At 37.1% G+C, this 24,654-nt stretch overlaps 2 protein-coding genes across 18 annotated transcripts in view; one reads left to right on the plus strand and one right to left on the minus strand.

The window, feature by feature from the left end:
• CEP290 (centrosomal protein 290) overlaps positions 1-10,524 on the minus strand; it is a 55,644-nt gene extending 45,120 nt beyond the window's left edge. For 2 of the 14 annotated variants that reach the window (XM_040594632.1, XM_040594629.1), the window contains exons 1-14: positions 8,168-10,375; positions 7,434-7,552; positions 7,217-7,294; positions 6,376-6,445; positions 6,118-6,164; positions 5,599-5,742; positions 5,341-5,394; positions 4,252-4,404; positions 3,701-3,883; positions 3,251-3,340; positions 3,054-3,176; positions 1,412-1,432; positions 1,145-1,268; positions 446-618 (exon numbers count right to left, since the gene is read on the minus strand). In XM_040594632.1, coding sequence (XP_040450566.1) covers positions 446-618; positions 1,145-1,268; positions 1,412-1,432; positions 3,054-3,176; positions 3,251-3,340; positions 3,701-3,883; positions 4,252-4,404; positions 5,341-5,394; positions 5,599-5,742; positions 6,118-6,164; positions 6,376-6,445; positions 7,217-7,294; positions 7,434-7,535 — 1,362 coding nt within the window. In that variant the 5' untranslated portion in view covers positions 7,536-7,552; positions 8,168-10,375. Of the gene's footprint in view, positions 1-445; positions 619-1,144; positions 1,269-1,411; positions 1,433-3,053; positions 3,177-3,250; positions 3,341-3,700; positions 3,884-4,089; positions 4,192-4,251; positions 4,405-5,340; positions 5,395-5,598; positions 5,743-6,117; positions 6,179-6,375; positions 6,446-7,216; positions 7,295-7,433; positions 7,553-8,167; positions 10,378-10,399 lie in introns of those variants that run through there. The other 12 variants (XM_040594638.1, XM_040594637.1, XM_040594630.1 and 9 more) reach the window with 11 other exon arrangements.
• Positions 10,525-10,595: 71 nt separating this feature from the next.
• Positions 10,596-24,654, plus strand: part of TMTC3 (transmembrane O-mannosyltransferase targeting cadherins 3) — a 34,391-nt gene continuing 20,332 nt past the window's right edge. The window contains exons 1-6 of one of the 4 annotated variants that reach the window (XM_040594647.1): positions 10,596-10,713; positions 11,513-11,668; positions 17,493-17,569; positions 18,405-18,517; positions 19,088-19,322; positions 20,890-21,108. In XM_040594647.1, coding sequence (XP_040450581.1) covers positions 19,134-19,322; positions 20,890-21,108 — 408 coding nt within the window. In that variant the 5' untranslated portion in view covers positions 10,596-10,713; positions 11,513-11,668; positions 17,493-17,569; positions 18,405-18,517; positions 19,088-19,133. Of the gene's footprint in view, positions 10,714-11,512; positions 11,669-17,492; positions 17,570-18,404; positions 18,518-19,087; positions 19,323-20,889; positions 21,109-24,654 lie in introns of those variants that run through there. The other 3 variants (XM_040594645.1, XM_040594646.1, XM_040594648.1) reach the window with 3 other exon arrangements.

The raw sequence follows: 24,654 nt of genomic DNA on the forward strand, positions 1-24,654 counted from the left end.
CATTACACAGACATGAAAAAATGTTTTTCAACCTGTATCACTCTTTTCTACTATGCTTAATGGTAAAAGTTATTGAATAAAAAGCAGATCCCACAAGTCTGTCTTTTGACTGCAGAGGAGTCAGTATTTCAAAATTCACTCCTTTTACTACATGCTCCACACCCTGAGTGTTCAATTACGCTTCAATGTACTTCAGAAGTGTGTATGAATATGTAAAAACTGTTTTAACAACTTTTAAAAATTGTCAAATATGGCTAACAAATAGCATGCAGTCAGTGACCACTATATGTTATTCTGAAAGATCAGAGAGCAAAAAAACCCACCCCTAGCACCAGAAGTTATTAATTTAATTTCTAATTAGAACACAGTCAATAAAAAATGGAAGGACAAAATGATCTTCTAAAAACATCATGAGATACCCTGCCAACTCTGACAAATTGTTTACCAGTTCATAGTCTCTCATTCGTTTCAGAGTCTCAACAAGCTCTTTGTCCTTTTCTCTAGCATCTGCTTCTGCTAATTCTGCAGATTTCTCAGCTTCCTTAGTTCTCTCTTCTAGCATTTTTAACTTTTCTTGCATATCCCCAATATGATTCTGCTGAGCAAGAGATGAGTGACCTGGAAAGAAATATCTTGATCTATTTACAATTCAGTTAGGAACTCTTGCTATCAGCCATTAAGCAAGAAAAAAACCACTCCAGGTGATGTTATAAAGGAGATCTTAATTTTCTGCGCTTTTTCATTAAGTAATTACCGAAGTCTACATATAAGAGCTTTTTTTTTCACCCTCAATTGCTCATTCAAACAACATTTAGAATAAACGGACATAAGAGACATAAGAATTTCTTTTGAATTGCATGCTACTACTCATTTGCAATTCTTGATAGAGCCGAGACCATAACGCTCTAACCTTTACAGACCAGGTAGTTTTAACAGGCATTGTATTACCCATAAAACCCACTGACATACTGTGAATAAATTTAAACTCTTCACAAATGTTTAAAAAATGGAAATGAACAAAAAAATTAGAGACTAATATTACTCAAATACTGCAATCTTTTTTTACTAGAGAATAATGAATGCACAGTAAATTTGTGGTTTCTTATTTTCCGTTCCATAGACATTAAAATAAAATGGTCATTACCTTTATCTTTTTGGAGATCATTTTTTAATTCCTCAATAACAAATGCATTTTGTTCCATTTCTTTGGTATACTGTTCGACTTGCTCAGTAAGCAATTTTATCTGAGCATCTCGCTCTTGCACACCCTGCACACAAACAAAAAGAAACTCCATTAAAGAATTCTTTATTCACATGCAAAGTACCAATATAGAACACCATACAGTAAATGAAGAAATTGAAGGTAGCTAATACAAAACAATCTATAGAACATTAAATATATTGTACTTACAACATAGAGTTCAGATATTATCTAGAAGTTGGGTAAATAAATGCAAAGCAAGAAAAATAAAAGAAAGAGTAAAAATACAGCATTAAAGCACAAACAAGCACTATTGTAGTACATCAGTTTTAAATGGAACAGTTCTCTAAGAGTCAGCCAATGTATGATGAGAAGTTTTAGACAATTGCAGTTTCTTATGTCTGCCTCATAAACAATTGCCAGTGGGAACTGAGAGATACAATTTCAAGATTGGGAGGACTAACAATCCTTCATACATGACAGCTGTGCTATGGACCACCTTTCATCAAGTCATCCAACTTTTAAAAATTCATATCACACCTTGTTTTGCATGCATATGCATCTAGCAGTACACACAGACTGTGAAAGTGACTTCTCTTTCTATTATAATATTTCTGCACTTATACATGAACTCTAGAAATATCACAGAGCGCTTAATGTTATTTTTTCTGTGATAAACGAACACAGAGGAAAAAGATAAAAAAGAGACTTGGGTAAAAGTTTCAGAAAGTAATTATAATGTAAAAATCTCAAGAGTTGCTGACCTTTACACCAATGTTATGAAAAAACATAGCTCAGGCTTTCTTACAGGACAAATATAACCACATTTCAAATCTAAAGGTAAAAGGCTTGGCAAGTTGAAAGGAACTAAACAAAACCCTTTAGAATGTAAACATACACTGAAATATAACAAGCTCTGCATTTTGCCTTAAAACACAGTGCACTAGCTTGATTTAAGTGCCTGCTGTAAAAATATGTTCATTTCCACAAAACTGTTTAAGATGTTAAGCTAATGATAGTCATCCAAAAAAGCAACCTCTACAGCCATTTAGTCAGCTACAACCTTTACAACTGCTTATCAAACTTACTTTCAGCTGCCACTGCCTTCTGCTCATCAGAGGCCGATTTGCACTTAGGTTTATTGTTCTGTGAGAAGCTTTTTGTTCCTAAGTTTTGGAAGACTGCATAAACAGATCTCATACTGCTTAATCTACAAGGGCTCAACATGTAACAAATGTCATGGCACATTTGTTTAAAAAACTTGAAGCAAGGCAAAAAAACATTCTAGTATCATACAATGTGCTTTCCATAATACATATTTCAGGGTTCCTAATGGGCCACATTATTTATTTATTCTTTTTATATTTTTCAAGAAAGTCTGGGAATTCAAAATCATAAAGAACTATGTAATTTTGCATCAACATGAGCAATACTTAAATTCAGCTAGCTCTATCATGGGCTGTACCACAGACTTAATACTATGGCACCAGGTGAGGCAAAGTAACACAGAAAATTAAACACTAGGTAAGGCTCTTCCTCGACTAACAGATCTAGAGGACAGAAACTAAGCTATATTTTTAAAACATTAAATTATGGATGCCTAGCTGGTAAAGCAACCACTCTACTAATAGTTAGAAAAGATAAATATGAAAGTAACAGAACCAACCACCAAGAGCGCTGATCATACACAAAGCAAGAGACGTTTCCTTTGTGCATTGTCTATTAAGCTAGCTTTGTAGGGGAATAAATCAACCTTTCTCATAATTCTCAAACAGAAGAAATACATATTCTGTCACTAGCATGTTTAGTGAATGGTAATTTATACATGTGTGCTTTCTCACATAGACTGTACCTGCTGAAGGGCCAGTATACTGTTTCTGTCTACATCAAGTTGAGCCATTTTCATTTTCTCTTTCAAGTTAAACAATGTTTGCTGATACTCCAGGAGTTCATCATCTTTTGAAGCTAAGATTTTCTGAGAAGAAGATAAAATACCATCAGAACACATGAAATAATCCCTAAAAATAATTAAAAAGTATTTAAAAGTACCTTCCATTCTTCAACTTTTGCATTTACAGCTGCCATGAGTGGATCGTCCTCCTCATTCTTTGCTTTCAGTTGGTCTGAAAGCTCCTGAATCTAGAAATGCCATTTAGATGAACATCATATCACAGAAATGTTTTGCTTAACCAATGTATATGTACAAACACACCACATAAAGCACATGCAACTTAACAGATTAGCATTACAGCAGCAAGGGAAGATCATGACGCTTAAGAACAGAGTATGACTAACTTTTTGTACAAAAAAAATTATGATCTGCAGTCAGATTTTAAAATTTGCAGCAGCTATAAAGATCACACTACTTTTAAGAGTGTGCTGTTTCAGCAGAGCATGTGTTTTTAACTGGGTGTGTTGAATGTTTTTTGATTTAAGCTAAAATATATAATACACTATAAATAAAAAAAAATATTTCCAAGAATATGAATCAGTTCTTACTTGAAATTTGTACTGTTCTTTCTCTTTTCTTAACTGATCCATAACAGTATCAGATTGCTGCACTATTAGTTTCATTTTGTTATATTCATCAGTCATCTTCTCCATTTCTTGCACTGATTCCTCAAGATTCTTCCTCATTTCTTGGTTTTGAATGTCTAACTCCTCATTAGCTTCAGTCAAATTCTGCAAGATAGAAGAAAAAGCTGCTTTTAAAAAGTGCACATCTCAACACCTGAATAAGCACTAATTGATAGTTACCTTAAATTTAAGACTTGAAAAGTCCTACATGAAATTAGCACCGAAGAGAGTATTTTGTGTCTAATCATCAATTTCAACAAAACCTAACAGCAAATAAAAGACACATCTCCTATTGCCAGTAACTTCATTACCTTTGCCAGATTCACAAATGTGAAGTATATGCATCACAGAACCCAACTGCATTATGAATTCCCTGACTCCACATGACTCAATCTGTAAATTGACATAGGTTTTTGAAAAACAGTATTGTTAATAACAGTCTAATAAATGCCAATAGCATACATAGATTTTACCTGAATTTCATCCAAATACTGGACAAGCTCAAAGTTCTTTTTGGACAACTGTGATCTGTAATCAGAATCCTCTTCTCTTCGTAATAGAATTGTTTCTTTTTGAGAATCTATTTGTCTCTGATAGTCAACTAGATCCTGACGCAATTGTTCATTCTGCACAGAAAGCAATCCAAACTTAAGTCTGTTTTGAAGAGTTGAAGACAAAGTTGTTGCTCTTCTAGCAAGCTAACACAAAGAGCTAAGACAGTCAAAACCCATCCAAACTCCTATAGTCTGCTTTTAAAAAAACTTAGAAGCCTCACCTTTTTCTTTATGCTTTTTTTCTTCAGATTAAAAAGGAGAGAACAAAGCATGAAAAGTATTAGAAATTATCTTTGCTTCAGGAAGACTAAATAGGAATCAACATAGAGAGAAAATAAACCAGTTTTCTTTATACCTGTGCATGCACATACATACATACACATACACAAAAAGGCATTTTGAGGAATGATTCTCGAGGTTTTCCCCCCAGGACACGTATTTAACTTTTGCCGTCTATTGTATTCTCTTCAGAGGCCAAGAATACAGATATTAAATGCCCCAAAACATGCATTTTCTTCCAAAAACAGTTAGAAAAAAGTGTTTCAAGAGAATGATTAAAAAGGTCTAGCAATAAAGAATGTTAACTCTACCTCTGCAGTTGTTACATTAACTTTTGACTTTTTCTAATTTTAATCAGGCAACCTTTGCAAAAGCAGCAAGCATAATCTGAATCCCATCTAATATCCACCAGATCTTTTGTCAATAGTATTTAAGAAAAAAACCAAAAAATTCAAACACTAAATCCAGATAAAATTAATGCACTGTAGGACTATGTAAATTCAAAAGTAGACATCTCCTGACGTCAATTAACTAAGTTTCATTGGAGCAGATGTACTATATATTTGCTAAATGTGATTAAAATTCCATATTCTTTTTGTAGTAGTAACCAGGAAATGTTCCAAAATAGAATTAAACGTTATGCCACACCAAATACAAATACAGAAAGCTAATAATATATTTATAAATAAAGTAAATAATACAGGAAAACAGCAATAATTCTTTACTAACCTCTCTCCTTAATTTGATGTTTTCATTTTCGGCATCTTCATTTCGAAGAGCAAGCTAAAACAACATGGAAAACCTTTATATGTATCCTAACATCACATACTATGAAAACAAAGAACTCCAGAAACAAAACAGAAAATGAATGCACAGCAGTCCTATTTCAATTGTGTGTTTTTTAACTGCAGAGGATCTTTTCAGAACGTCACCTTCTCAAAAGATGTGCCAGAACAGCTTTTAGAGATGCCAAGCTGAAGTTCTTACCTGTTCATTCATTTTCTTCTCTTTTTCTAATTCTTTTTCTGTATCTGTTAACTGTCTCTCTTTTTGTTCTAATTGTTTTTCCAGTTGGCGGATCTCATCACGCAAAAAACGAGTGTCACGACCACCAGCAGATCTTTGTGCCATCTTAAAAATGTTAAAATAACGTAAATATAGTACAGTTCTTCAAAATAGAAAGACCTAAAAAAGCAAAGCAGATGCTAAGACTAATGTTTCTAACATTCAGGAAAAGCAATAGGAAAGGCTCACTAGCTTCTTTCAACATAACCCAGATATGTCTAAAAATAAATGGGATTTATTAAAGTATAAAAAAAAATCATTGTATATACAGCTTTTTTGCAAACCTGAGGCTGATGAATATTCAAAAGCAAAAAAAAATATTAGCTAAAATGTAGGGCTGTTACATCTCTTTACTAGCTTAAAACACTAGTCTAAAAAAAACTTAATTAAAACCCCACCACCAAACAGCACTCTATAAACTAGCAAAATTTTAAAACATACCTCCAATTCATTCTGAAGTTTCATCACCTTTGTTTTAAATTGATTTTCTGTTAAAATAGAACTGATATAGTGAATTACCCAATAACATAAAAAGTACATAAAACAACAGTGGTTAACCTTAGTCTTTAAATATTTGGCTTCATTGAAGCAACTGACTTCAGAACAGTTGGTATTTTGTTCAGTTTCTTAAACTTCAAAAAACCAATTAAAAACACATTTAACAAATAATTTAGGAACAGCATAGAAAGGCTTGCCTACCACATTTGGCTTGCTCTTCCCCTGCTTTTTCAACTTCTTCTAGTGCCAGCTCTACCTCCTGAGCTTTCATCTGGGAAAAAAAGTATAGTAAACAAAGAAAAAATATTTACTACTAATGTAAATTAAGAGAATGTTCCATAGACCTCATGCTTAAAATGACAAAAATAATTTAGAAAAGAACATCAATCTTCTTTCTTTAAACAAATGAAACTACTCCCATTTTTCCTCATGCTGACAGTTAAGTTCACATTGTTGAAATATCTTTTTTATTGATTTGTTCTCCAAGGCTACCTTAACATTCAAAAGCATACTGCTGAAAATTAAAACCAGTAAAAAAGCCTCTCTAAAACCAATGTGCTAACCTATGCTGCTGTTATTTCTCACTTTCAGTACAGTTATGAGTACATACAAGAAAGTGTGACAGATTGATAGGATTAATTTTAGGACAATGGTGTTTCTTCATTCATGGTGACATTTTAATTTACTCTAAAACATCAGCCTACCACAAAAACTTCTATTAAAGTTAAAATAATTACCAGGAACTTACAATATCTAACCAATTTTTGAAATACTTGTTCACATTTTCTACCTATAAAATTAAGGTTCCTCAACTATGTAACTATGTTAGTCCTATTCACTTGACTTCCCGCTGCTACATGCCATAATCCCAACAGCTACAGATAATTAGGTGCAAGCACACACTTAGCATAGAAATGCTTCTACAAGTAACCACTGTGCAGGAAAAGAGAAAAAAAAAGACTAATGATACTTTCATTTAAACAACAAAAAAAAATAAACAAATGGATCTGCAGAATTGTAGAAAGTGAGGATTAATACAAACCTTCAATAGCGACTGAGTAATTTTAAAAAGGTGTATCAGGTGTTCCAAAGTTTCAGTTTTTAAGTCTTTCCCATCAACCTAAGGAAAGAGACAACAGTGGGTTTATACAAGTATCAATGAAGTCCACAAAATAATTCATTTTGTATGTGAAGGACCAGAGACAGTTTAGGGAAGAATGTGTAACAAAACCCTTATCTTCTGTTTTCTCCCTGAGTACCTTGGACACAGTCTCCAGCAATCTATCTGCTCGTTCCTCTTGATGAGGCAAAGCATCTGGATCAACTTTCATAAGCTTCTTCCAATCTAAAATGGGTGCCATACTGATTTTATTTCCCCCTGGAAAGAAAATTAAAATAACAATTATCAGACATTATCACTGCCAATCAATTTTACATCAAATGATTTAAGGGAGACTGGCTACTGAACCACACAAGATAATTCTAATAACTATCGATTTTCTAACACTGATTAACACTGTGTTCATATTTTACTCTACTGCAAACAAGGAGACTACAGTAAAACCATTTTTTCTTCAAGTTAAAAATTACATCATACATACTCCACGAATATGGGACACTAACAGTGAAGATCAGGACACATGTAAAACATCTTTTTTAACTCTTAATAGCCTTTTTTTTTCTCCCTACCTCTCAATGCAGTATTTTTATGTTAATGAACAAACAAACCAGGTGCTCTCTGGACCAGCCCTTGTAGGATAAACGTCTCCTTGTAGTCAGAAAATCATTTCTAGTATTTAAAATACAATCAACATCTGCATTAGTTTCATACTATGAACATCCATTTCTTGACATTAATTTCTAAAATAAACTCTTGTATTAAATAACCTTTCCTTTTGTTTACAATACTTGAATTGATAAAGGATAGTAAACAACCTCAAAACTGACAAAAAACTGATCAGAAAGCGGTGCAAAGTTTTGTTCTACTGCTTACCTGTAAGCAATAGGTTGCTGTGGACCACGGTGGCTTCTCATATACCTGGAAGTCAATGCAGTACCTGAAAAAAACAGAAGGGACTGGAAGTCTTGGATCATTCTGTTCTCTGGAGCTGCCTCTAGCCTTTATTATCATTATTTCAGAAATTAGATTCTACCAAGTTTAAAATCTAACATTTTTAATCTACTTATTGACCTAAATTATAAATATGGCATAAATAGTTAAGAAAATTAAGAAAGAAATAAAACTAACTAGAATATTAAAATCATCATTATTCAAAAAACTAATGACACAGCTGGGATATGTAATTTTATAGAAAAAAAATCAAGCTCAGTCAATAACTGTAACAATGCTCTATGTGGAAAATGATATTTTGAGATCTGTTCCATTGTCCACCTTGCTTATCATTCAGCTATTTAGAGACTCAACAACTGAAACTTCCTTACTTAATGAAAGGCTGAACTGGTATTACAAAAAATACACCTAATCAGTCTGAGAGAAGAGCTGTAAAACTCTGAAATCCTTCTGTAGCTTAAGGGAGGATAAAAATCAACCTTTACTCATCTTTTCTGAACATGTAACCTGTTTGAGAGCTCCCCATTCCTTCAGTGTTGGCTAAATATTTTAGAAAACATGCGTTCCGTATAAGCCATGACTTTGTAAAGTTGACATCACATATACATTTTTGCTTTTCTGCGCTTTGTTGTAGATGGCAAAGGAAAATATGAGAAAATCACATACAGGTGCATACTGATCTTGGCAGTTCTTCAGTTAATTGAACACTACTTGGTTTCATTAACATATTTAAGGATTGTTTTTTAAAAAACACTATTATTTCTTACAGTAATTATTTCTTAAACAATGAGATGTAGAAATTATGGGTATGAAATGCTCAACAATGAAAAATATTCTGAAAGCAAATGCACAACCTTACTACTGTCAATCTTTTCCTACCTTCCATCTTCCAAATCCTTCTCTTAACTTATAGAATGTCTTAAGAAAGTATTAATCCTAAATTTTTATCCAAAATTAGAGATATCTGTACATAGAATAATCCAACTTGTTGGGAGACCAGCTATAGTAAGGTGTAAGGGGGACAACCTAAGCATACAGTATGTTCCACAGTATGTGCATACTTGAGGACAATAAGAACTTATTTAATTGAAGAGTTTTCCATCATAAAATTAGCTGATCCCTTGCCCTCAGCTAGAATCTGTGCTTTTGGTTGACTGATGACCTGTGTGCTGAAATAGATGTGCATTTGATGATAGTTATCACAAGATTTTCTTGACTTAGTCAAAGGAGCAAACATATATAAAACGGCCAGATCTTACAAAGATCGATGAGGGCGGACAGAAAAGGTGGCCCGGTGGGCATGGTCAAGCACTATCAGAACAATAACATCCTTTGCTGTCGACAGGGAACCATGTAACGAGGAAGCTATGCTACAATGATGATACCTTACCACCACAGCGAAATTCAGCACCAGTAGGAATAGCTGTTCTTTTCCCATAAAGGTGTGTATAACGTGTAGCACAGAATCATATATATTTAAACAAGGCATAGTCATGCAGGAGATGTGATTTGCTAACTCCACATTAGTTTACCAGGACTAACCCAGTTTAAGCTACTTCTGATTTTAAACTGACGTGACCCAGACCAGCTTTCATCTACTGGCTCAACAGAGCACTAGAGCTTAACTACAAAGCCCCCGTCAAAGTGGCATCTTTCGCAGGAGCCCTATTTCCTTCCCTTTGCATATTCCAGCCCCGGGAAGGACGTAGTGACACTCCGCAGCCCCTCCGGGGTGCCGCCGAGAGACAATTTTGCCTCTGTTTCGCCTGACTCCGCTGAATTCACAAACCGGAACGTTTTGCGTCCGCCTCGCAGCAGGGCACGGCTGAGGCAGCACTCCAGAGCGGGCACCGCTGCAACGGCCTCCACCGGACGCTTCTGCCCGGGGCCCGCCGGCCCGGCTGCCCGCTCTCCACGGCGCTCCACGGGGAACCCGGGCCGCCCCTACTCCGACAGCGGTCGCAGCCTCCTTCCCCAGCGCACCCCCCGCCCCTCGACCTCACCGCTCCCCGAGGGCGGCGGCAGCGGCCGCTGCTGGGCAACGCCACCAAACTCTCCCGCAGGCTCCCCAGGACTCGGGTACTTGCCCCGCGCGGGGAAAGTCAACGCTCCCGGGCACGACCACCCCCGCGGCGCCAGCCGGGCGCTGCCCACCTCAAGGCACTGCCCGGCCACGCAGGGCAGAGACGGGCGGGGCGCAGCGTGACCCCGCGACCGGAACAGCCCCGGGCCGCAGCCCCGCGCCGCTGCGGGCGGACTGCGTGTCCCAGCGTGCCACGCGGCTCCTCCGGGACTATAGCTCCCGGCATGCCTCGGGGCCCGATGACCCGGCGGGACGGTTCCCGACAGCCTTTGCTGGCCGCGGGGCGGGGGTGCGGGGCGCTGTGCGCATGCGCCGTGCCTGGCGGCGGCGGCGGCGGCCCGAGCGGTGGGCGATAGCGGCGAAGCTGCTTCTTCCGCAGTCTCAGGTAGGGCGAGCAGTGGCGGGTTGGGGGCTCGTCCGTCACAGACGGGATCTGGGGGGCTGGAAGGCTTGGGTCTGGCGTAGCCCGCTTAGTTTTCCGCTGCGGCGGGTGGTTCTTTCTGCTGTGGCTGGGCCTGCCGGGCCTCACCCGCGGGCCCTCCGCGCCTGCTGAGCGCCGGGCCGCGGTGCGGCCTCGGTCCCTGGCCGTGTTTCCGCACCGCTGGAGCGGTTACGGACCCGCACGCCGGCTCGCCCCGCTCCCATCCTTGGGCCTCCTGATGGCTGCCGCTTCCCTGGCCCCCTCCGCCCCCACCCTGGCTTGGCCTTTCCTGGCTCCCCCGGCGGTGGGCAGCGTGCTCTTCCCCCTCTGACCGGCCGACGGGAGGATTGCGACACTGCTCAGATAGCGTATGCTTTATAGGTAAATGTGTAATAGTCGAGGCCCAGGAGGTAGCATGCAGAGCAGTATAGGAAAAGGTCACATCTATAAGTTACTGGGATCTCTTGAGTACTGGTGGCCAGCGAGTAAGTCTGGGCGTTTGTAGTGGTTTGATGGCCCCAAAAGTTTAGGATCTTATGTTTTAGCTAAATGGATGTGAACACATCACTTTAAATAAAAAAGGAAAAGCAGCCACCGTTCAAGGCATGTCTTTGCATACATTCAGTAGCTCTGGAGAGCTGAAAAAGATTTGGTTTTTTCTTTCATAATGGAAAGTCAATGGTGATTATATTGTCATCTTTGGACTTTTGCCTTTTCCTGGATTATTCATTGTTTTTGGGGTTTTTTTTTATCTTTTGATTAGTGTTGATATTTAATGAAGGCTGACAAGATGCAAGCTGCTTGGCAGTCCTTACAGTTATGCAACTTGTTCCAGTCTTGACATAACTCTTCATTCTTGAACTGAAAGTAAAGACTTTTGTACCTTCAGCCAGAGACTGGTTAATTGCAGCCCTATCAGGTAAGAAAAGCGAACTGTGTAGTTAGGGAAGGGAAAGAGACTGGCTTATGTTTAATGAATGGGAAATGTTGCTAAAAACAAAAAACGCTAAGGTTATGTGTAAAACACTGTTTCTTAGCAGGAGGCACTTTTATAGGTGGAATGGGTGATCCATAGAGAGTAATGCTGCCTTGCTGCAAGATTTCAGGAAATGGGTACACCTTTGAAATGGAAAATAAAACAATCCATTGATTTTAGGATGTTTCTGAATAGGAACTTTTTTAAAAAAAAATCTTCTTCCATCAGGTCAACAAGCTGTTAAGGCCAGTATAGCTATTTAATGTGCTTCAGCATTTTTTTGAGTGTTCTGTTACAGAATCACCAGAAAAGACACCATTGTATATACTGGTAGTGAAGCCAAATGTAGGTTATAATTGTGTCGAGCAGCTTGTAAAGAAGATTGATGCAGAACTAAAAGTGATTTTGAGGTGGGCATGAAAATTTCCAAAGTGAAAAGAAGTATTAACACTACACAAAATGAGAAAAGGTTTAAAATACAGAATGTCTTTGAGTAAGTGAACTAGTTTTTCCTTTATTCTGCATCACATCTAATGGCATGACAAACTGTTTAAGTGGATTTTCTTTTAGCAGGAATACATGCTTGTAGTTCTGAGGCCAAAGAACATTGTAGCTCCGTAGTACATAGCTTGACCTACCCTGTTAGACATCCACGTTAAATGGCAGCTTTGATAACTGCCAGAAGTATGCCATTTCAAAGACCTGATATGAAAACTGCAATAGGAAAGACTTAATGGAATGTTATTAAAAAGACCACAAGAAGTCACATACAAACAAAGCATACTAATAAGGACATGCATAGCAGAGTCTAAAGGCTGTCTTTTCAGCTTATGCCACCCATGTAGCTTTTGGTCATTTATTCTTTGGAGTTAACAAACACGCAGTTTCTGCTGTTGTATTTCTAGGTTGATCAGCATTATTTTAGGCACTATTTTTGCATCAGTGTCCTATGCAGACATTAATCATATTTTATGTAGTTATTCTAAAGATAAAAGGTATTATTTGTTACTGTTTGAATGTAGAAAAAAAAAAAAAAAGCCCAAAACCCAACAAAAAAAAACCCTAAAGGTTTGGCTTTGAAGTGTGACATCCTGTTAATCATTTTAAGCTATAAAATACAAACCATACCTATGTGGCTTGTTTTTCAACTGACTGTTGCACCAGTTGTATTGAACAAATTGAAGCTAAACGATCAGCTAAACCAGTATTTTCTCTTACCCATTTTTAAATTGGTTTATGTTTTGGTCCTTCTTTGTACCAGAGTACTCTAAAATGTCCAGAGTGTTAGTTCAGCTGCTTGGTTGCCAGCAAGCTCATCACAGTCTTGCCCCTGGGCAATCTTTCCTCTGGCCTGCAACGTGTGCTCTTGACTCTTATGTCAGAGCTGCCATTCCTCATCTAGTTGATCTTTCAGAACTGTATGAAGAGAAAGCTGGTAGCCATTTCTTTGCTGGGGAATGAAGAGTACTTCAGATTAATCCCGTTCCTCTTTATCCTGTAGTATTTGTCGGGGAAGATTGCCACAATAAAATTTTCTTGTTACATTCTGCTCTAGGATCTTGGCAAGATGAAAGGAGAATCCAGGCATGTTTCGCATTCTTCCTCCTCTCATTTTCCTAAATACTGCTTGCCTTCTCCTATATGAGATTCAAGCCAAATCATTTAAATCTCAGCTGTGCATCTAAGTGGTTTCATACTGGAGTTGTGCTTTGGAGTGACATTTTTAAGAGACGATTAAATTTAAAGTCTGTGTTGGAGAGGGACAACAAACAAAATTATGATCTCTTTCTGTCATTAAACACTCATATCAAGTCAGGAGAAAGTGTGTTCCATTTAGCCAAAAATAAAAATACTCTTTCTAAGGGTAGAAAGTAGGTAAGACAAATTAGGATATTAGCAGAGCTTCAGAAGCTGTATTAAAATGCCATTTTTAAGTGACTACTACTGGGTTTGGTAACGCGTGGTGTGTATCTCTGCTGATATTCATAAACTCAGCCACCAGCTCTTGGATGAAATTGTTGCTCACCTGTGTAAAAATAAAAATAAATCTAGGAGGGTTTTAACAGTTCTTTGTTTTATTCCACCTTGGATAATTTGAAGGTTTTCTGTGTGAACTATAAATACATTTTAAATAGTTAAGGACCTTCAGTGGTTATCAAAGTATATGTCTCCAGAGTAAATGAGATGCACGACTATTTTTTGGCAGCTCCTTTGTGTGTGTCTGTCTCTTCACTGGCTTTAGAACTCCAAACAGGAGAGTGGGAAGCCCACATTTTATGATTAGGTATGAGCATAAATGCTCATTAGTTGGTTTTCAAAGCTTTTCAAGGAGCTGCCTGATCCATATGCAAATTGCCTGTGTTTTCTTACCAGCAGCCTAATTAATCTAACACAAAATTGAGTGAGTTCCTTGAGATTTACATAATGATTATGCTTCACATTGCACAGGCAAAGTGCTGTTTATTAAAGTGACGCTGTGGAGTTACAGACTGTTGCCTCACTGATTCTTGTTACATCGTAATCTCTAGAGAGCAATTGCAGTTAGATTATGGTTGAAAATGCTAGTATCTTGGTATGACTGAAAAGTGTCAGGTGTATTTTTAATATCTATGAATATTTAATGAAGTGTGAATGAAAATATATTAAAAATATGAGATTAAAAAATTAATCTTTAGATAGTCGTAACTAATGTTCTGTTATGGACAGTGAATAAGGTGAATATTTTAAAAGGTTTTCTGACAGCTTGAACTGACTTTCAAAATACTGACTTGTATCAAAAGCTGTAAGTATCAATAATATGTCAGTCTGGATATTTTTGGGAGTAGTAAGAGCTTTCATACAAAAGCTGGAACAGGTTGAAACATTGCAATTGTGACATCTGTTCGAGACTAATTTTAATGATCACATTTGTTCCTGTCAGTTTCTTGCAATCCTGAGCAGGATTAGGTGGATTGTGCAAGCTTTTTCCCATACAAAAGTGCCATGGTTCTCAAATTCTCTATTACTACTCCTCCTCCTCCTCCTGTCTTTTTTCTAAAGAAGAAAGAAATGACTTGCATAGAACATTTTCTTTGAAGTGGGGCTGATTGGAACAGAAGTTGTTATTAATGCCTTTCAGAGTGTAAAAATGCCATTACCCAGTAGAAGAAAAAATTTAAATGTCTGTTTATGTTTCTAAAATTAGATAGTAAGATGTGTCTAATCAACCCAAGAATATGTTCTCCTGCAGTGGTCTGTTGTTGATGTAAGGTGGTAGATAGCATGCTTTTTTTAGTTGATAGCTAATTATGAAGTGCTAAATAGCTGTTGCATGTTTAGGGGTTGCAGCTGTATTCTTACCTAAATATATACCCTAATTTTTCATAAACTCATATAGTAAGAAAATGTCTTCCACACTCCCAAATATCCCAAATGAGGATACTCTTAGAACATCATTATGTAATTTTTGTGTTGAATTTTTTGTGCAGACTACTGTATTTTGCAATATGTGGTGCTAAACCTTCTCTAGTGTCATGGATATGGTAATGATTGTAGAGAAATAGTTTTTTGGGTTTGGGTGTTGGGTTTTTTTTTTGTAATTTTTTTTGTTGTTATATCTTATATATAATTCTTGAAGGAGAAGACTGGATGAACTGGTAGAGGGTTCTCGATAATTTTGAAGAGGAAAACTACATGCCTTACAAGCCAAACCTGCTTGAGAGCTGTGGTTCTTGTCTGTCCTTTCCACTTAATGTCTCTGTATACGTACAAAAACAGTACAGTGCAAAACGCAGATTTATGTGCCAAACAGCTTGAGAAAATTAGACTAACAATTGGGTGTTTTGCAGAGCTTGGGCATTCTGTTTTTCTGCAATCGGCTCTCAAGGTTGTGCAGTTTCTGTCTCACAGGGCTTATCTTGTTGTTTATTGTTTTCAGCTACATATTCTTCACAACACGGTCAGATATTGTTGTAAATTAAAACATCCAACAGAAATCTTGGTAATGAAGTATGTGTCTCTCCTGATTTTATCTGGTCAAACAGGGGCTCTGTGGCTGTTCCATAGACCACAGACTGGCAGGCATACAACCCAAGGGGTGGTTAAATTATTTGATGAGCAGTCTTACAAGCTGTGAAAGTAGAAGGTAGATGAGATAAAAAAAATTACTTGAGGGACAGTCAATCTGTTTACATGTGTTAGAGCAACCAGTGATGTGGTTCTTCATCACAGCAAGCCTGTGTTCACAAACAAGTTATTCAGCAGTGTTTTACAGGTATTTATCAATACATCCATCGCTAGGAGTGGTGAAGTACTGGCACTTGCAAGACCGTACTTGGTATTAATAGCAAATTTCAACGTGTCTATTGGGCAAGAAGGGGAGGGAATATGAACACTCACTTGAGGTGCCCTGTCATACCAGTGCTTCAGCAGCCTCTTGGGCATCTTTGATCTGTGAGATTCTCAGTCTTGCGTATTCTTCCTTACTTTCCCACATGGAAATGATAACAGATTAGTTGGCATGAAAAGTGAGTTGGCTGCCAAATAGTAATTGCTGTATTCCACTGAGGTTAATGGCAGACATACTTTTTACTGGCTTACCAACTACAGATGAACTTTTTATAAGCCTCCCTCCACAGTCCTATCTGTGATTGAAATGTGCGTGTAAAGGAGAGAGTGATGTGATGGTAAAGATGAATTTCTTCTGGTGTTCCGAACAGATTTCTCTGATGGTGGGCTAGCCACTTGACTTTGGATGTAGCTAAAATCTTGATTTCTTTATGCCTAACAGTTATCTCATTCAAATGAAAACAGTGCTTTGCCTACAGTGGTATGTAGGGAAAAGTAGTTCTGTCAAGGAACAGCATGGTCAGCAGTGGTGTAAAATTAGACTTCTGGGTAGAAGAAATACTAGTAATTCAGAAAGGAAAAAAAAGGCTTGTGAAAGCATCAAGATTGCTTAGGATAAAGGGATAAGTAGCTGTCTTGACATATATTCTGTGTAAAGTAAAAACCTACAAAAAGTAGTTGAGGAGCTAGCAATTAAAGTTAAGAATTCCCTTTTGATAGGAGGCTAAGCTTAGGGATCTCTTTTTTTTCCCTAGTTGGGTAGCAGCAATGTTTCTGAAATAGGGGTGTTAAAGAATTACCTCAGTGTTACTCTTTGATACCTAAAGCAGTATCTGCAAGGGCTTGTAGCTTCAACCAATACAGTAAATTCGTATTGTTAGTAAAGAAGTCTAAAGTCGTTGAAAACCTACTCACCCTGTGATGCTTTTTCTTACAGTTGGTTCTGTCTGGCAATATTGTCTTGCCCTGTTAGCTTTTGGAACACAGTATTTAGAAAGTGTAGGCTTCTATTTTGGAAAAACATTACATGTTTATCATATGTCCTTTTTGGATACCACTGCTTTTCAGTAGAACTGGTGAACTTCAAGAAGTAGGAAGCGCACTGTTCGGAAGCTGTTGCAAACAAGGAATTTCAAACTGTTTCTAGCAGGGTGAGAAACAGCAGTTTCTTCTCTTCCACATTCTTGGTGGAGCCTGGGGGAACTAAAAAACTTTGGTGAGCTGAAGTTCAAAAGTCGGCTGTCGTTTCATGTATTCCTGCAGTACACTTTGTTTTCTTAATAAGATTTTGTTGGCTGCCAAGAAGATCATAAATACGTTCAGACTTAATCTTTGCTTAATCTTAGTTTTAAAGTACTCTGATTCTGATTTAGCTTGGCAAAAAGATGTAGCAACATCATTTAACATTTACCTTTGTGGGTTTTTCTCCTTTTCTTTGTAGTTGCAAAGGTGGTGACAGCTCTGAAAAAGTTCCCAAGTACTATAAGAGAAAAAGAAAAAGCCCTTTGCTACCGTTATGTGAGTAACACTGAATGGATTGGTTTGATTCCTTTTAAATGATCTTTGTCCTGGTTTTTGGTTTTAACTGTACCTGCATCTTGTTACAGTGGTATTTCTTCCTGTACTACTGCTCCTTTACCACTAGTTGTGATAGGTGATTGTTACGCTCTCAGGCCCAGGCTACAAACCACAACTCAGGTTGCCTATCTGGATGAAGTATCTCTATGGCCGATTTGTAAAGGGTAGTATACTTAAATCTGAACACAGTTTAAAAAAACCCAACAAACTGAAGCAAAATAAAAAAATCACCAGCCTTTCAGTGTTTAGGGCAATAAACCAGACTATAGCTTCCAAATAACTCATCAGCTTTGATATGTGAATCCTGATAGACATAAGGCTGGTGTTTTTACATATTTATGGATCCACATTATCTGGCTATTGTTAGTTGTTCTGTGTCCCTATAGATGTTACCCCTCTTTAGTTTTGGGGAAAATATTATATATTTTTGTTCAATCATCTCTCCTTCTTACAACTAAGTCAGTGTTCACCTGGCTGTAGTTTTTCAGTATCTTTGTCCCCAACAATTGGCAGTAATCCATGCTGTGACAATCAGTGGTCAAAAAGAATGGCTTTGACCTGTAATTACCTTCTTATCTTCCAAGGTGTAACAGGGTTTTTGAACAACCCAATATATAGTAATTGCACCTTTTGATCAGGTCACCTATATAGTATTTTTAAATAATCATAAAACTTCTGTGTAATAATTTGTAGGGCTTAGGCAGTTTTTGCAAGGTGAGAGAAAATAAGATAGAGTTCATTTGTAGGGTCTTTTTTGCATGCTACTTTTCTTTAGACAGGACTCTCATGAACATTTAGTGACAGAGCAATTGGCAGAATTGAAAAAAACGAAGACCTTTTAATGAACTTCTGTGAAGAGTGCAAATGAGCAAAGTGTGATCTTCGATGGTAAGTTTAACTCTTTATTATTACTAATGTCCTTCTTTACCTGTTCTTGAACACCTATATTTATGAAGTTCTTAAAGTTTCCTGCTTGTTCTTCAAAATGTTTGAAATTTTGGTTTTTAATTGTTTTTGAAATTTGTTGAGAAACACCTTTAAAATTAAAAATAATGAATAATTAACACATGGCCTGCCATTTTGATAACTTAGTGTTCTGTGTCAGTATGTTAAATTACTCTGGGTTCTAGAGAACTTAATTTTCATGGTTTTCCAGTTTTTGCAGCATTCACTTGAACCACATAGCTGTCTGCTAAAAACTATATCACAATTTATCATCTGGGTTTTTTAGTAAAACATGCAATGTAGCAGTGTATCCAGCTTGTGTGAAGGCTTTTCAGGGGTGAGACTTTTTAATAGGAGTATTTCTTTTAAACACAAAGTTGTGTAAGATGGATAAGACCTGAGGAAAGTTTCCCATCTTACTGATTTTTAGATATGTGGCGTCATTAGCTTCTAAAATATTAGATGTCTTAAATTGACTTTATTTATCAAGTTTAATCATTAAAACTACTCAAGTTTCTGTCCATATTTCAGCTTTTGTCCATGAAAACTCCTCGAGAAGATGGCTGATGTAAGCCTGAAAGAAGCAGCACTAATAGTTGGTGTGGTGTCAGCCTGCTACTGGAACAGTCTCTTTTGTGGCTTTGTTTTTGATGATGTTTCAGCAATTTTGGATAATAAAGATTTGCATCCTTCTACTCCATTAAGAAATCTGTTTCAAAATGACTTCTGGGGCACTCCAATGTCTGAGGTAAACTGCTTGCAAAACACTTTGAGGCATTTTGGAACTCAGGGGGTTTTAACACTTCTTTTCCCTAATGTGGTTTTAACAGGATAGTTTGTTTCTGATGGAATTTGGTGATAGTGTTTTGTACTGTAAGCTCAGGAACAGATGTCATTTATATTCTTTCCCTTTGTTCAGTAGAAAAACTTGTAAGAAAATGAAGTCATCTATCATGCTGCAAGATGTGTTAACTAATTCCAATATTGAAATTGTACAACTCTGTCCATTTTCCCTTCTCCTGTAAAAGCTAGACAATGACATACAAGGGTATTTATTTCTAATTGCATTCTGGAAGGAAGGATAACAGTCTTAGACAACTAAGGTAGGAGCTAACGAATCAGTATTGAGCCCAATAAATTTGAGTAGGTTGGCTTACGTGAATTCAGAGTTTTTGGTTTGTAGCCCGTGTAGGGTGATTGTTTTTATCTGGAAAGCTCTATTGACATTAAAGACATTGATAAACATCATTAAATGGCAACGGCTTAAGGATTTACATATAGTTCAGAAAGTTACACATGGTGCCATTGCTGAGCAAATAAATAAAAATTCTCTAACAGTCACAGGGGTTTTGCCTATCAAGGCATTTGACCTTGCACTCGTCTTCTGTCTGTAATATACAGAGTTAATTCCTTGTGAGATACTAATTGCTAGCTCTACAAATAGACTTTGGTACATAATTTTTTGTATAACCCTGTAAGGAAAGCTTCCAGAAGTTTTTTTCAGATGTCTTAGAGTCCTGTAGTTACTGAGAGTAAGTGTGCTCCTAAATTCCTCCCAGTAAAATTTCAACAGAAATGCTCTAACCATGTGGAGTGGGAGAAGACAATCTCAATCAGTGTGGATTTTGCATTTAAAACCAACTGAATGTCAGGTTAATTTTAACTAAATTAAGTCGGATTAATTTGATTGTTCATGCCTTTTAAAATATTTTTTTCCTATATTGTGCTGTTGTTTGTCTGTATGTGCAGTTTGGTTCCCTGTGTCATCGTCCCCCTGTCCTGCCTCCCATTTTTTTCTCTTAATTTTCTTCCTCTGTTTTATGGATGTATTCAGCAAAATATCAACAGACTGTGGGTTGCCAAATGCATTTTGGAACAGGAAGATGGGTTTAAGTGTATTTTTTAAAAGGGTTTGTGGATGGAGTAACTGGCAACATAGATATATTGACTGGTAGACATATTGAAAATATGTAGATAATACATTTCGCTGAGTGCACTGGATTTTTATTTTATAAAATACTGAGCTAAAACATGAAATGGCAGAGTAATCACAATACTTGAACAATACATTAAAACAATGTGGAAGTAGGAAAAGTAGTCATAACTAACTTCTCTGTTTAATATTTTATTTTTAAGTCAAGTTTTCTTTTAATTCGCTAGATTAGGGTTTTTTAGTAGTGATTTTCAGTTTATTTGAAAGGTAGATGCCTCAAAGTAGAGTGGGGAATCTTGTGTACATAGATTTTTAGAAAGATATTTTGAAGTAAAAGTCCCTTTGTAAGTTGGTAATGACTGATTTATTTATTTTCTTTTAGGAGAGGAGTCATAAATCTTATCGTCCCCTTACAGTTCTTACATTTCGCTTAAACTACTTGTTCAGCGAGTTAAATGCTGTTTCTTACCACTTCCTAAATCTGGTCTTTCATGTGGTGGTTTGTGTAGTCTTCCTCAAGGTCTGTAAGCTTTTTCTGGACAACAGGAGCAGCGTAGTTGCATCCTTGCTCTTTGCAGTGCACCCTATACATACTGAAGCGGTAGGTATAGTTGTGATGTGCTTAATTTGATCAAGCTGTATTAACCTCGTTTCATGGGTTTTGTACATGTTGATATAGTGTAACTCCAAAAAGTGTGTGATTTTACTTGTACTTACTCTGCCCTTTGCAATGATAGGTGGAGATGGCAAATTTTAGTGTTTGGGAGGTTTTGTATTCCATGCAGCTATTGAAAAATAATCAAAGAAACATTAATTTAGTTATTTAGTAACTTAGATCTCTGCTATGAATATGGGCTTTTATGGTGGTAGCTACATTAGCTTATATAGATATTTGTGTTCTGTGATGATCATATTTTGCAAATACTATAAATGCCTCTTAAAATTCATTTTCAGAATCGCTAAGCACAGCCCTCTAGCTAATCACCAGGTCTGTTCTGTCCACTATGTCAGCATAGCTACCTCAGCAGGACTTCTTCTAGGATTGTTGCTATGCTACATCCAGCTTAGGGCCGTTCTGTTTCATCCTTCCCTTTTTGAACATATCCAATGTCAGAAAAAGGAAGTACATTTCTCCCCTCTCATATTTACCTTCCCTTTGATTCTGAAGTTTTTCGCTTCTATGAAAAGCATTCTTTCTGCAAGCTGCCTGTCTGATTATATACTTTTAATGGTCAACCAGGCTTGCAGTGTTGTGGAGTAAATGGAGTCTTGTGATCGCTATTAATTAAATTTGTTTCCATCAGAAACACTGATAAAGCAGATCTGTGGAATTCTCTGCTGTTACTTCTGTGCCACTTAGATTGGCTTTTGTAGATTGTAGTTCACAGGTGTTAAAAAGCCCATTTTCAGTCTCTCTTTTGTTTTTTTTCTTAGTGTTAGCTGATTTTCAGAAAACTGAAAATATATAAACGTTCTGCTGCTTTGGAGGTGTCCCATTTCTTTTTTTTATTTTTATTTTTAAATGTGTTTTTTTGGGAGGGAATAGGGGAGGTGTTATCCCATTTTATTATTTTTTTTTAAACAATATGTTTTTGGGGGGAGGGAGGAGGGGATGTCTTCTGATTCTAAGAAAATGAGAAGGATTTGCTCTTATTTTTTGCCATACTTTTGCGGGGGGCTGATTTGTTTGTGTAGAGAGTTCACATCTCTCTCTCCTCTAAAGACACAAATCCCTGTCAGTAGCAATCCACTAGCCTGCATCTGTGTACTTTGAGCAAATCTTTGTAGGAATTAAGTTCATGGGGTTTATAATTGGCTGCTATTTGAGCTACTAATAAGTCCTTGCTAGAAGAAGTTAGTGGCACTTTTAAAAATACAGAAGCTAAACCCCTAAGAATGTTTGCTTGCTGTTCTGCTTGAAAGCACAAAACTCCATAGGATCTTGGGTAAAATATGGGTTAAAAAATATAATGTCTTAATTTAACCTGGTTTTCAGTTTCTTTGAAAAACACATGTTTTAAATTTCAAAGTCTGGCTTTTTCTTCTTGTAGTAAACGTGGTAGTATCTTTACAGGAGCATTAGCAAGTTGCTCGTGACTTATTAGTGGTTCGTGGCTTATATGATCCTTTGTAATTTTATCACTTTCATTCCAAATATGATTCTTTATCATGCTTTAACTGTTAGATTCCATATCAGATAACAGTAACACAGTTTCTTTAGTACTATGCAAGACAGTTAGCAAAAATTATCACACAAATTCTACAAAACAAAAGCATATTGTGTAAGGCATTGTATTACAAATTTACCAAGTACAGTTATGAAGCAATTTGGTAGTAAGTGCGTAATTCTTGATATTAGCCACATGAGGGCACTTTAAGACTACGCCAGTGGTGTAACTCGGTGCTGTATTTAAAACACTTGGAGACTCTGAGATTTAAATGCAATTGTAATTGAATACCCCTGCTGTTGTACTTAGGTGCTCAGTGAAGAATCGGTTAAGGGGTTTTCTTCCTCATTGCCCCACCTTTTCAATTTAATCTTTCTGCTTTTGAGAAATAGTGCATTTTATCCTTGCAAGTTTGCATTGAGAATTCTGCCTAACATGCAACCAAGAAAGAATTGTTACGAGTTGGCAGTTGACACTTATGCACATTATAAAAGGCAAAATAACTGAAAGTTTCTGTACATGGAAAAGAGGAGGTAAGAATGAGCTATATTTTAGACCTGGGTACTTGGGTGCCAGCTAAAACTCCAAAACAGATCTCATTTCCAGCTCTTATATGATTTGATGGTACCTTTTGTGTCTTTAATAATTGAAGTTTATCTAATATGCATTCCTCCTAAATAGTCTCCTACTTATTACTCCACTACACAAGAGTTTGGAAGAGCAGATGCAATACATAAACATTTCAAACTGTACCTGTCTTTTTCTGAGAAATGGATTTTTCCTAGAAAACGTAGCAGAGCAGGATAAATAGAAAATAATTTTCTGCCTGACTTCAGAGAGAAGCTGGGCTCTTGCAGTGGTAATACATCATTTTCCGAGGAAGAATTTTGTAGGAAATGGGTTCAATAATGTCATCATAGTTTCATTTGTCCTTGTCTTTAGAATTACAGTTCAGTCTTTGTACCTACTTTGCTACTGTTCTGGCCAAGGCATGCTGACCATCTTTACAATTACAGGATATCACCTAACCTGGTGAATGCTGGGATTTTCTCTCATAAGTCACCTTTGTATCCAGAAATAGTATCTTTATTTTGGTGGCAGGGGACTGTGGAGGCATATCAGCACACTTGCTTTGCTAATGATCTCTTTCAGTTGATCTACAAAGTTATCTTTAATTTCTGCCTTAATGCTGGACAATTTTGAGATCCACACCAGGAATCCTTGAAACATCTTAAGACATTTTTGAAACAAACTTCTGTATACTGTCCAAAATGTTAACAAAAACTCTGATGTCCTATCAGTTGTGAAACATGCTTTGTCTGCGCATTCTTCAGGGAGTGCTTCAGTAAAGGTATGCTGCTCCCAATGGAAGCACCAGAGCACGAAATCAAATTCAGATTTGAATACTTTCCTTTACACTGTGACCTTGGATATTGAGTTACTTTCTCTTTTTGTGCTGTGCTGGATCAATTATGCTTGACCAGGAATGTACCTAGCAATAAAAACTGCTTGCTGGCTCCAGGTGACTGAAAAGACAGTTTTCAGCATCTTCATAATCAAATGGTGAGCTATGAGGTTTCCTTAGCTAAATATGACTGTCTGCCTTGGTATAGCATGCCATTTTTCAGCCAGCTTACTTGCAAAAATTTGGATACAATCAGGTGTTACAGAGGAGGACAAATGAGGAAGAAAGGCAGTCCTGAATGGTACTGTGGTCAGCACAGTGGCTACTATAGTAACTGTTAACTTTTGTTACGTTTGTTACGTAGTAACAATTATTTAGGTTGGAAAAGACTTTCAAAATCATGTAGTCCAACCCTTAACCTAGCACTGCCAAGTCCACCACTAAACCATGTCCCTAAGTGCCACGTCTATACTTCATTTAAATACCTCCAGAGACAGTGACTCAACCACTTCCCTGGGCAGCCTGTGCCAATGCTTGAGAACACTTTCAATGAAGATTTTTTTTCCTAATATCC

Source organism: Falco naumanni, chromosome 5, assembly GCF_017639655.2.
Source record: "Falco naumanni isolate bFalNau1 chromosome 5, bFalNau1.pat, whole genome shotgun sequence".
Classification (NCBI taxonomy): domain Eukaryota; kingdom Metazoa; phylum Chordata; class Aves; order Falconiformes; family Falconidae; genus Falco; species Falco naumanni.